Source organism: Punica granatum, chromosome 1, assembly GCF_007655135.1.
Source record: "Punica granatum isolate Tunisia-2019 chromosome 1, ASM765513v2, whole genome shotgun sequence".
NCBI classification, from domain to species: domain Eukaryota; kingdom Viridiplantae; phylum Streptophyta; class Magnoliopsida; order Myrtales; family Lythraceae; genus Punica; species Punica granatum.
The window spans coordinates 51,030,031-51,043,866 of NC_045127.1; the positions used below are offsets into that span (position 1 = coordinate 51,030,031).

At 38.0% G+C, this 13,836-nt stretch overlaps 1 protein-coding gene across 1 annotated transcript; it reads left to right on the forward strand.

Annotated features, from left to right (window-relative positions):
- Positions 1-9,700: 9,700 nt before the first annotated feature.
- On the forward strand, positions 9,701-13,493 carry LOC116192733 (ABC transporter G family member 14). The gene is made up of 5 exons (XM_031521357.1): positions 9,701-10,008; positions 10,093-10,891; positions 11,298-11,462; positions 11,651-11,838; positions 12,611-13,493. Exons 1-5 carry the CDS (start codon positions 9,802-9,804, stop codon positions 13,256-13,258), a joined length of 2,007 nt encoding a protein of 668 aa, XP_031377217.1. The 5' UTR covers positions 9,701-9,801; the 3' UTR covers positions 13,259-13,493.
- The last annotated feature ends 343 nt before the right edge of the window (positions 13,494-13,836 follow it).

Sequence of the window (13,836 nt, forward strand, 5' to 3'; positions counted from 1 at the left end):
CTTGGCTTCGACGATAGGTCTTTTCCGTTCATAGATCTATTTGTTTCCCTTGTTTTTTTTTTCTTAAGTTCTTAATTGAAATTTTACTTTTTAACATATAAAACACTTATTTTATGGGATATGTGCATTATCTTTTTCGATTACAATGGAGGTTCATGGGTATAATATAATAAAATAGTAATCCACTTTTCATTTGATACGTGGATTATTTCACTCTAATATCTTAATACTAAATTTAAATATACTCCAAACACTTGATTATGATATTTTCCTTCTTATCCCCAACTCTATCCCTATATCTAAACTGATGACCAAACTTAGCCTCAATGTTACTGTTATTCTCAAGTGTGGGGTGCGTGTGTACATATATGTGTGTGTGTGTGATGAATTTGGTGATCAGAAATTGGGATACACGTTGCACTACATACGAACTCGAGTTTCCTGAAGAATGTGTAGGACGGTATCTATATAATGGTATACATGCATTTTTTTTTAGGTAGATAACGGTGCAAAAACCCAAAGAAAATTAAAAGAATGGTACATGCATTTTTACCAATACCTTAGATAGGACATGTATGTACATATGGATTGTATAAAGTGCCATGAACCTTCGCAATGGGGGACGACCTTGCGAAGTGGCAACAATGTATTATCTTATGGTTGAAACGGGCCACATGTCCTGAGGCTACGAGGCTTGTGATAAGCATAAATATCATACGGAAATATTCCTGCCTATATATAGAGGGCTCAATTCCTCCATCGAGAGAAGGGAACTGCTTTTAAGATGTGACATATGTAGATGACCGAGACCAACTATATCTTACTACTTATACCTGTCAAAGATTCTCAAGGACCGGTTCACATCGATTTTCTAAGATCATGCACGGTACGATGATGTTCATGCACCATAGCGCCTATAGAGCCTAAAAGGGATACATATGAGCAAACGTATCGAGTCCATTAGGGGTACAAGAGTGACCATATTTATTGTTATAGGTCAAAAGGCGAATGTGGGGTGCGTGTGTGGTGGAGGGAAAACCTATAGCCCTCTCATGCACGCACATTCACGTATTGTTATATATATGTTTTTCACAAATTGTGCGATAGAGAAAAAAGAGGGTTTGCTCTCAAAGAAAATAAATTATGCGCACCTATTCCCCCAAGTATCTAACCCAAGACTTGCAAGTGTCCCTAGAATCAAAGTAGAGAATCCATAAGAGGGGAAAAAAAAAACAGTAGGTATATATGGGCATCTTTATTGAAAATGAATTTTTGTTGCAGACTGAATGACGAGGTAGTGGTTGAGTTTACCTCGATGATTATATGTTTGTCATGCTCCACTGGTCGGCGTCAGAGCTCCGGTTTCGGTAGTTCTTGTTTACTACACTCAAAAAAGAAATGGAAATAAAAAGAGAGAAAAAAGATACAATTAAAAAAAGGAAATAAAAGGAAGGAAAGAAAAAAAGAAGAGGGGAAAGGGCTTTGTCGGACCCATTTATTCACCCTGAGCTCTCAGTGCTCTCTGCAAAAAGTATATTTTTATGGACAGCAATCAGAATCCGATCATTATATTGATAGGGTTCTTCCTTTAATCATTCTTTCAGTCTCATTTCATTTAAAAAAAGTAAAAAAATAAAAATAAAAACATGGGAATGGAATATTTATTTATGGGCCGGTAGAACACCTAGTTAGTTAGCATCTAAGTTACTTTTGAGTGAATATTTACATGGATATTAGAACATATCATATAAATAATATGCAAAAGAAACATAAGTGTCATATCGAATATCGGTGATACGAATGTCTAAAACAAGAGTCGACGAGATTAATATGTACAGTGGATACTGTGTATGCTATAGCGGAATGGGAATATAAGAATCGGCTCTTAGCTTTTACTAATCGAGAAAAAGAAAAGGAAGGAACCATTTGTGCTTTCACTTTTTATTTACTTCATTCTTTTTGACGAGTCTCATATTCTCTCTCACGGCTTTGATTAATTCTATGTAGCCCATGAACTTTTTCTTGCTTAATTTTGTGCATTGCCTTCATTGTTGATTCCAAATTTTCCTCTTAAAAAACATCAAGGCTTCATCAAAAAAAGAAATTGAGTTTGCAATAATTCAAGAAGGCATACACATTATCAAAAGGAATCTATATACATGTACTAAATTTCCTCTAAAAGCGATTAATGAACTAATAAGTATTCGAAGTATAAATATATAACTAAAATAACTAAATATTAAGTTCTGTCATGGGTTCAATACATTAGAGAAATAAATTCAAATTTATAAAGTAACTGAAAACCATTAAAATTGTCAACATTTTTAGATGCTGACAGACATTTATAGCTAAATTATGAATAAATCCTAATAACATTATAATTTTAATTATAAAATATAAAACTTGGAAGAAATATATTGATTATTATTATATTTAAATTTATGATTTTACAATGTATGTCAAATAATTCAACAAGAAAAAGAAAAAAAATGAAAGTTAAATTAAGAGTCATCACATTTTTTTTTGGGGGGGGGGGGGGGGGAAGAACTATTAATCAAAGCATTTGTTTAGTATTTTTCTTAATTTTTAGGCCATAAATTTTCCTTGTGACGCAAAAAAAAAAATTCAAATTATTTGAATTTGCATATATATGTTTAGGGTTCACGTAAATTCAATTAAATTCCGGGTTGCACATGGTTTGATGGTATGGTCTATGTGAATGGCGGTAAGAGTTGAACTTGCTTATCACCATATAAGTTTACTTATGTACGAACTCAACTAAATCAGTGAGTTCGTCACAGGCATCTATATCTTTGGATTGATTTACCATATGAATGACAAGTATATTCACATTTTACCGAATATTGTGCGGTAGCATTCTGACTCATTAATTAAGTGATGTTTGCGCATGGCAAAAAGATTTTGTTATAATTTTTCTCATCGATCTACTGGCGATATAAGTCACATTAACTGCTTAAACGAAGGGACAGAAGAGGAACCACATGTTAGAACCAGTCTAAAAAGATATTCGGTACGGCAATAATAAAGATAGAGAGAGAGACACAAAGATATATTCTCTTCTGCAGACTGGGGAGAGAGAGAGTATAATTGAATCATATGTTACAAAGAGATAATAGTTAAATAATGGGCTCTCACGTTTGCTTTTTCCTCTAGATAGATAAAAGAATAGAGAGCAAAACAAAGAAAAGAAAAGAACCTAATGCGAGCACACAACTATGGCCTCCACGCAAATTGATGATACTAATTAATTAATTAATTACCTAACTTTAGTTAGTTTCTTTTTTATATGTATATATAAAATATATAGGGGAGATATTCTTTGAGCTCTTCTTGCATAGCATCTTCGTGACTCTTGCATATTTTTTTTCGGGTTATATATGGAGGTTCATGGGCCTAATACGAATTCTGACATAGTTTTCGATAACATACTTGAAGAGATTTCTAAATCAAAAGATTTCACGACTCTATAAAGCAGCTGATATTTGTCCTCTATATTGTTTAATTTACTTTTTGAAGTTTATTATGATTGCAACTAAGTAATTTATCAAAGATGGTGTAGCGTAGTGATGTATCTCTCGTCTAGTGACCAAAATGTCTCAGATTCGATATTAAGGTGGAATTACTCTTGCCCTTTTATTAGATATTTAAGATTTATATTTCATTATATTATGCTCATGAGCCTCTTTTGTAACCGAAAAAATAACATATAAAAGTAATATCTTTCGCGTCCATTCGTTGAAGGGTTAGCCCATGAGAAAGAATAGTGTGTGCACACAAAGAGCCTCCACGCAAATTGATGATACTAATTAGTCATCCAACTTTCTTTTTTAAGTGTAAATACATTCTTTCCATAAGGGAGATATTCTTTGAACTCTTTTCCTAGAGCATCTTCATGAATTCTCATGTTTTTGGTAATATATTCAAAGAGATAACCAAACACAAAGATTACATGACTTAATGTATCCGCTCACTATGTTCTCTCAACATATTGTTAATTTTAGTATGTCAAAATTGAGACTTCGTTACTTGAAATTGTCAGTTGATGCTTATGATATATGTTGTGACTGTTGTTGAGCGCTTTGTTTTGATGTGACGCATAAAATTTAAGTCTCCATTCATTCAAGGGTTAGTCCATGTCTACCACCATAGATGTGTGATTTTGTAATTGGTTGCAAATCTTATCTCGTTGATACTATATGATTCCTTATGGAGCTTAGTGAACCTTTATTATCGGAACCTTGGACAACTTTCATTGCATTTGCTAAATTATATATTCAATTCAACCGCATTTCCCCACTTTGCTTTATATAGAGTGATACAATCTCCATACAACTTGTTCAACCCTATAGCTTAGTTACATGCGCGACACCTAAGTTAGATCACTTTAGCATATACAACACTCCACATATTGAAATAGTTCCCATACCAAAGTCAAGAACATTACTATATAATTTATTTTACATATTAATTAATGGCGGAGAGGATGCTGCATACAAATACTTTATTTGTTCCTTTTATAATGGTCGATGCCATCTCTTTGATTTGATTAATTAATTTAATTAAGATATATAATACAATTGATAATTTTTGTTTTATATGGACACATTTTATCTGCAATATAGAGATTTAGAACCCTCCGAAAGCATTTATAGGGGCCGAGTCTATGCCAAAGTAAAAAATTAATTTTAGCCAATATGCAAATAACATTTCGTAATTTTAATGAAAAGGATCTATATAGAGATAAAATAGTTTACTATCTTGCACTATTAGTAAGAATTAATATATGCATTCCTTTATCAAAAAAGGTGTAGTACAGTCACACCTCACCTTGTAATTAAGACTACTCGTTTCCCTTTATAAGTTATTAGAATTTTTATTTTATTGTATTAGGTATATTCCTTGTAATGGAATATATATATATATATATATATGCATCCTTTTTTAAATAATCAAGTAGAGATTCTGAGTGACCTATCTACACACTAGTTCTGATGTATGCTTTGCATCCAAATGATAAGGTCGGTCACTCTAATTATAAGCTTTCGTTATTCTGTCCTATATTCATCCATCTGTTTGCTTACGAGATGGTACTAAAAGCAGCTCCACCTTTGCCACAAACAACGATGCAAATTAAATTGTGCGAAGTCTAATCTCCAAATATTAAATCAATTAATATAATTCTCCTGCGGGCGAATGGTAATTAACACATCATATGCATATCACGTTTAAATCCCCATATTAGGAAGCCCTGGTCCATACTCATCAACCGTGCTTAATAATGTACCGGTCAAGTCCTGATATTACGTACGCGGGTTTGCAGACACTTCACACAATAGACTATTAGCAGGAACCCTGCTTATGATCTTCGCTTGAAGCGACATATATATTTGCTTAGTGTCATAACGAAAGATTGGGCTTTTGCGGACGCTTTTCTGACATTACCAGCATTAATCTGCATAACTTAGTAACCTTTCGTGCTTATAAAATATAAACTGAAACTATGGGAAGTGCCTTTAAGGGTATGGTATAATTAAATTTCTCATCCTTATTTCTCCATGACCGCACAAGACATTCATAAACATATTTGGGGGTCATAAGGACCTAAACTCCACGAACATTGCCTTGTTTTGTTTATTAGTCGCAATAATATATAGTTAGAGGGGCAAGGGCCAAATTATCTTATATGCTTATTGATAATATGTATTTTAATGATAAAGAGCTTTATGGTGCTCTTATGTCATGAACTCTAGAAAGAACTTTGTTAGGGTGTTTCAGGCTAATAAAACCTTGGATGCTAAAGGTAGGTTTCCGGCGATAATATATATGTATTCATGATAAAGAGACTTAAAGTTGCCCGCATCGAGTGCTACCAGAGAGTAATTAAGTTAATAAGAAGGACAATTCCGGGTCATGGATCGTGTAGGGTACCCAAGCACAAAATTTTGAGATTCAAAATTAAGGATCATAATATGAGAGAGTGAGTGTAGTCACACACGCTACTTATCAATTGCAAATAGGGAAACTGGACTTTGAAAGTCGAAATAATGAACCGTGAGACGAAAGTCCCCTCGATCAATCCTAGCTAGCCCTCTTTTACACCATGGAAGGGAATGCGTGAATCGGTAGTAAGTTGAGTTTTGATGGAATTTCTCCTCCTTTCTTCTTCATATATATATATATATATGTATGTATATTCATAATCTCCTCCTATCTTCCAAAATTTTGATGGAATTCCTCTCGTTTCGTTTGAGATCTATCATCAAAGTTAGGATTTCGCATCTCCTAGCCATTCCTCATATATATTTACCTCGGAACTTACCATCTAATGATTAATCACGAAAGTTCCATCGTCCCATATATAATATGTACAAGTATAAGGAGAGGGGAAAAAAAAAGCTATAAAGAAAAGAGAGCAAATTGAAGACATGATTGAGAAAGGCTTGATGAAAATGGAAAATACTCCTGCTATTAGTATATTCTAGGAAGTCACCCTCTTGCTTCATGATCTACCTCGGGATGCATTTAAAGTATATGGAAAATATGGTGGAAAGCATCATCATTGTCGTATTGGCAGTACAACCACAATTTTCTTTTTTTCATGAGAAGAGATCTACGATTATAATAAAAGAAAAAAAAAAGAAGAAGAGAAAAATGAATGAGGACGGAAGTCTTTACTTATATGAACTAGACTCAAGATTTGTTCAGTCCTAGTCGAGGGCCAAAGGCATTACCACTGCAAGCCCCTTTCTCCCCAAAACAAGATTTAATTTGTTTCCAGAGTCTTCCCATTTCTGTTTTCACATATCTTTCCCCCTTAAAAAAAAATGAAAGCATAAACTATTTCTGCTTACTTTGGGTACCCTAACAAGCAAGACAGATCAATGTGGGCGACAAAATGCCCAAAGAAGAGGACAAAAATCACAGCAGATATCGCTTAACTGCCCAAAAAACGCATGCTATATTATAGGGTAAATTAAAAAAAAAAACTCTAATTTTGTGATTTGTCTCAATTTTGACACAAATTTTCATTTTTGATTTAAGAAATTACAAGTTTTCATTTTCGTCTCAAATATGGCAAGTCATTCATCTTCCTTTACATTTTCCGTGGACGATAACAACATCCAATGAACCCCAGCTTGCCAGTGGAAAAGTGACATGTGTACTATTATGATTTTGAAAAAATAAAATGAACCCCTCATTCTTTTAATTTTGCAATTTTGCCCCAATCTCTCTACCTGTTATTAGGGATGTGCACGGGTATCGGGTATACCCGAAACCGGTCGGAACTTACCCATTAGGGTAGGGTCCGGGTAGCTCGTATTGAAAATAGGGTAGGTTCCGGGTATTAAAATCAGGAATCGGTGAAAATCGGTTTCGGTTCCGATTCCTGCCTACAGGGTATCCGGAACCGATTATTTATTAAAAAAAAAGAGGAAAAAGTAAAGTCACTGTCTTTTTAATGAATCAGAACAGAGACACTTTGTTGTGTGGGATCATATTATGAATGTTTAATTTTATCGATGGATTAATGAGACATTTTTTTTGTGGATTAATCTAAATCTTTGTTAATATTCTATTTGGCATGATTACTGATTATGTATGTGAACTTTTCGATTTTATTTAGCCAGAGAAAATAAAAATTACAGGTTCTAATAGGGTACCCGGAACCTGTGGTATAATACAAGTTCCGGGTAGGTTTCGATTCCAAGATTCAACATGGTAGGGTTCGGTTCCAAAATCTTGAAACCTGTCCCTTACAAGGTAGGGTCCGGGTATCGTGAAAAATGTAGAGTACTCGGAACCGATCACCTCTACCCGTTATCACTTTTATTTGACCCCAAATTGATCAAGCAAGCTCCATTCATCTCAGTCATACACGGTTAGCTGAACTATGGATTTAAGAAGCTCGCATGGCCCTCTATGTGTCGGGAATGAGCCAAATATGAAGAAGAGATCGATTTGAAGTTACCGCTGCGATGAGGAGTTCGTGGGTGTTGTGAGGGGGAGCAACTGGCTTCAATGGTCTGCTGCGAGCCTAAGCTGAGGTCGTTTGTACACTTCAAATCGATCTCTTCTTCATATTTGGCTCATTCCCGACACATAGACGGCCATGCGAGCTTCTTAAATCCTTAGTTCAGCTAACCGTGTATGACTGAGATGAATGGAGCTTGCTTGATCAATTTGGGGTCAAATAAAAGTGATAATGGGTGGAGAGATTGGGGAAAATTTACAAAATTAAAAGAATGAGGGGTTCATTTTTATTTTTTTCGAAATCATAATGGTACATATGTCACTTTTTCATTGGCAAGCTAGGGTTCGTTGGATGTTGTTTCCGTCCACGTTGGCATTTAAACGGAAAATGTGATGGAAGATGAACATCGTGTCATATTTGAGAAGAAAATGAAAACTTGTGATGTTTTATGTCAAAAATGACAATTTGTGTCAAAATTGGGACAAATCTCAAAATTAGGGTTTTTTCCTTATGTAATTTATCCAATATTATATGCTGTTGGCCCCCGTATATATTTTGGCTCCTGACCTGAGTCCCTTGATTCACAATATTCTCGGGTTATTGTAGCATGAACTTCGCGATGTATGTACCATTTAGTTGAATCTCGTATTAAGCAAAACATGTAATAGCGGAATCTAGAATAAGGCAAGAGGTCCTTATTTCGTTCAGACAAGAGGTCCTTATATCGTTCATGGACTTGGAGGGTACTGACACAATGAGAAAGACAGAAGGTGTAAATTTTGTAACGGTCAGTTTATTTTTAGGGTTAAAATTATAAAAATTTTAACTTTAATTTTAACTGAACCTACTACACAATAAAAATATATATTTCCCAAATCAAAAATTTTAATTTTAACTTTAACTCAACACACTACACAACATTTGTCTTTTTTCACAATTAAAATCAAAGTTACTTTAACTCTGAAACCAAACGCATCGATAATATTTCAAAAATCACACAGTGAGATCTTTACCGATCTAGTTTTAGAGGGACTGCTCATATAAGGTGCGTTCACACTCAAAAGATTTTCATGGATAAGTTTCAGTTTTAGCCTGGACCAACATCTGATTGATCATCCGCTCAAAACTTGAATAACCCATCGCAGCGGTGCCATAAAGAAACAACTAAAGAATTTTTTCTTTTTTCGATTACAAAAGAGTCTCGCCATAAAATCAAATATGTCTCTTAGTTATACCATGCAAAAGCATGTGTCATTACTCATTACGCTACACACTTTTTGTCAATAACTAACAGAAATGAAATGTAACAAAAAACGGAATAAAGCAGTCACAGAAAGATTTCCAGAAAGCATAGCTCTGATGCCGCTTGGTGGAGTGCAATAGATAGAGGTCCTAAAGGTTAACTCAAAAGACCATCTTGCCATTCAATCCGTAACAGAATTTCATTTCAGCACATATGACTGACTTGTACATGCCAGTCAGCCATATGTAACGGGAACTTAGTTAAGAAAGGAAGAGATGGGCATTATAATTGAGTTAATACTAGAATGGCTTATAGTGTGCGAGAAATAGAATAAATTAAAGGCATGGAAGGTGGGAGCCCACCAAAGGAATACCTCAAATTGTATTGACAAACAGGAGAAATCCTTAAGCCTCTTACACCCCCCCCTCCCCTCCTCTCTCACTCTACTATATATGGATGAGGCACCCCATCTCACTTCACCTTGGGGAAGCCCCAAACTTGCAAAAGCATTAGAACTACAAAGAAACGTCCTCCATCTCCTAATTGTACTGCCACTACTTTTGCCATGCCTCTCCACTCCATAGCACCGAAACCGGAAAATTTCCCTGCCACTCCCTCGCCGGACGCCACTCCTCTATCGCCATCGCCTTCAGAGATGTCCCAGCCCCCAACACCACCCCTTGACGGCACGGCTGTCCTGGCTTACCCGGTTCAGCCCAATATCAATAGCCAATCTCTTATTCAAGTAGCCACGTTTCCAATAACTCTAAAGGTCTCTTTCCATCCCGCTTGAGAACTATATATATTGATGTTCAATATCAGTTTGTCCATGCATACTAAATAAATTATTTTGCAGTTTGAGGAGGTTGTGTACAAGGTTAAGGTGGAGCACAAAGGAGGATCTTCGTGGTGTGGCGGGACGTGGAGCACGCAGGAGAAGACCATCCTCAATGGGGTGACCGGGATGGTCTGCCCTGGCGAAATCCTGGCGATGCTGGGACCGTCGGGCAGTGGCAAAACCACCCTCCTTACTGCCCTCGGGGGCCGCCTCTCGGGCAAGCTCTCAGGCAAGATCACTTACAACGGGCAGCCCTTCTCGGGTTCGGTCAAGAGGCGGACGGGTTTTGTGACCCAGGATGATGTCCTCTACCCTCACCTCACTGTCCTCGAGACCCTCCTCTTCACGGCCCTCCTGAGGCTTCCCAATAGCCTCAACCGGGATGAGAAGCTCCGCCACGTGGAAGGAATCATCTCTGAGCTCGGGCTGGGCCGTTGCCAGAACAGCATGATTGGTGGGCCCCTCTTCCGTGGTATATCCGGTGGCGAGAAGAAGCGGGTCAGCATCGGGCAGGAGATGATCATAAACCCGAGCCTGCTCCTCCTCGACGAGCCCACCTCAGGATTGGACTCGACCACTGCACAGAGGATCATAAACACTGTGAAGCGGCTCGCTGCTGGTGGGAGGACCGTCGTGACCACCATCCACCAGCCCTCGAGCCGCCTATACCACATGTTCGACAAGGTTGTCCTGCTTTCAGAGGGCAGCCCTATCTACTATGGGCCTGCATCGACAGCCTTGGACTATTTCTCCTCCATCGGCTTCTCCACCTCGATGACAGTCAATCCTGCTGACCTCTTGCTCGACCTTGCCAATGGTAAGCCATGGCTCTTATAAGATGCAGACTAATTTTCATCTATAACTAATATGCAGAGAGATCTCGAACGTCCAGTTCAAATCAACCGATACTCAAAATGCGTCTTCGTTCTTGACTTGTTTTCGCCTCTTCGAATCTCGATATTTGTCTGCTGCAGTAAAGCATCCCACGCCCACCACCACAACAACAAAAGGCCAAAACAGCTCATGTGTATTGTATAATAAAATCTAAGTCGATCTTTAATTGGTCAGTAGAACGCACCGAAAATGCCCACTAAGACTAGCCACCAGAGACAGAGAGCACGCGCACACCACAAAGCACAATTAACCTCAGCATTACTCTAATCCTGTCTGCTTTACTGCGTTAACATGGAAAGAAAATGAACAGTGTTTCCGGGAACTCGCAGGACTCAGCCCTGACTCAAAAAATGCGATTGATCAAGTCGAGAGCACGGACCAGGAGAAGAAGGCTGTCAGGGACACACTCCTATCTGCATACGACAAGAACATCTCCACCAGGCTAAAAGCCGAGCTCTGCACAATCGACGTGAGTAGCTACACCTTCGTAAAAGGTACATACAAGTAAATCTTCGCCTTTCCTTTTCCTTCTTTCTGTTTTTTTTTCCCCCTTTCTTGGTTTCAAACACCTCGAGATGAGCCTTCTGGCTTCAGTCTAGTCAATCGCTCTTTTCGGTTGTTTCGACCACTGTGTCATATCTACGGATTCAAGCATGGTCTGAACAAAAATGGGAATGAACAGGGCGTGATACGAGGTCTGAGCAGTGGTGCACGAGCTGGTGGCATCAATTCAAGGTCCTTCTACAGAGGGGATTGAGGGAGCGGAGATTCGAATCCTTTAATCGGCTTAGAATCTTCCAAGTCATAAGTGTCGCTGTATTGGGAGGGCTCTTATGGTGGCACACTCCGACTTCTCACATTGCAGATCGCGTAAGTATTCTAATCTTATCCGATCTAATCCATCAAATTAATGAAAACGACAAGACTTACAGCTATAAAAATTCTGAGATTTAACTGACCAAAACTCTGGGACTGTTCATGTTGCTTCATTGTCAAGCTTTGTCCTGGATTTCTTTTCCCCTTTCTGTGTTTGAGATGCTTGGCTCTTAAAGGGACTACACCAGAAGAATCCTTGTAACCGAAAAGCACCGATGCACCATATGCGTTCACCTAGGATGTTAGAATCCAATTCTTTTTCCAAAATCTACGACTTTGAGAATTATGCTATAGAAGATACACAAATTGCATTGACATTGAGGTCAAGGCATCCGAGTTTGTTATTTCCACTTCGCTTGACATGGCATCCTCAAATGCTAAAACGAAAACGAGTACTGTTAAATGCTTAATGCCTTGTTTGGTTTTAGGGTATTATTTTAGAATCACAATTTTAATTTAATTCTACCCACTACAAAACAAAATAACTCATACAAAGTCAAAGAGTAGGCCCCATTTATATCACTTTTTTCACAATAAAATAACATAACTCATACAAAATCAAATGGTAGGCCCATTTATACCACTCTTTTTCAAAATCAAAATCTGATTTTAAAATCCTACTATGAAACCAAACGCAACATAAACATTCTGTACAGGATCAATGGATTGAAACGATTTCGTGTCCTGCGATAACCAATCTTGATCCTGCAAGAATGAGAATGGAAAGATCAGGAATAACAGGTTTTCGTCTATCCTGTGACTACAGATTGCCCTGCTCTTCTTCTTCTCGGTCTTCTGGGGCTTCTACCCGCTCTACAATGCAGTCTTCACCTTCCCGCAGGAGCGGAGGATGCTACTTAAGGAAAAGAACTCAGGGATGTACCACCTCTCCTCCTACTTCATCTCCCGTACAGTTGGGGACCTTCCTCTTGAGCTCGCCCTCCCAACAGCCTTCGTCTTTATAATCTACTGGATGGGCGGACTGAGGCCCGACCCTATCACATTTATCCTCTCCCTCCTCATTGTCCTCTACTCCGTGCTAGTCTCCCAGAGCCTGGGCCTGGCCTTCGGTGCAATCCTAATGGATGTGAAGCAGGCGACAACCTTAGCCTCTGTCACAACGCTCGTGTTCCTCATTGCCGGAGGTTACTATGTTCAACAGATCCCCCCGTTCATCGAGTGGCTCAAGTACTTGAGCTACAGTTACTACTGTTACCGGCTCCTCCTAGGTGTTCAGTACAACGAGGATGATCACTACGAGTGCTCAAAGGGGCAGTTCTGTCGTGTTGGGGACTTCCCCCCGGTCAAGGCCGTGGGACTGAACAACTTGTGGATCGACGTGTGCATCATGGGTCTCATGTTGATGGGCTACCGACTCATCGCATATGTCGCACTGCATCGGGTGCTGAGGTGATGAAAAGCGGTTATTTTAGCAGAAGACCGCAGAAAGACAGAATCTGCAGAGTTTTTTCGTCTTTTTTCACCCGAGGAATAATGTTCGACTAAAAAAGGGGGCGGGGCAATCATGTTCAGAAATTTTGGTTCACTTTTCATTGGATGTATCAGCAACCAACCCTTTTTTGTTATAATTATAGATTAGACAAGAAGTAGCAATTCTAATCATCAATAAAACCATGAAGTCCATCATATGAGAGCAGAACCGAACTTTTCTGTAAGTGCCGCTTTTAGTTTTAATGGTAATCCCGCAAGAGATCGACAGATAAAGAGAGCACTAATCTAATGATAAGAAATTTGCCTGATGGTGACAGGCGATATAACATTCGGAGAGAATTAATGGAAGAAAGGTTTCTTCTTCAATTTTTTGATGCTTACATGCATACACTGTTTAACAAGATGGGAGATTAGATTTCTGATATATATATTTTTTAGGTGGTCATAAAAGTATACAGCCTTTTAGGCAAACTAGTAGGTAGGCGCTTGCCTTACATGCGTAGTACGATATATTAATGAAATAAGAATTAAAATTTATTA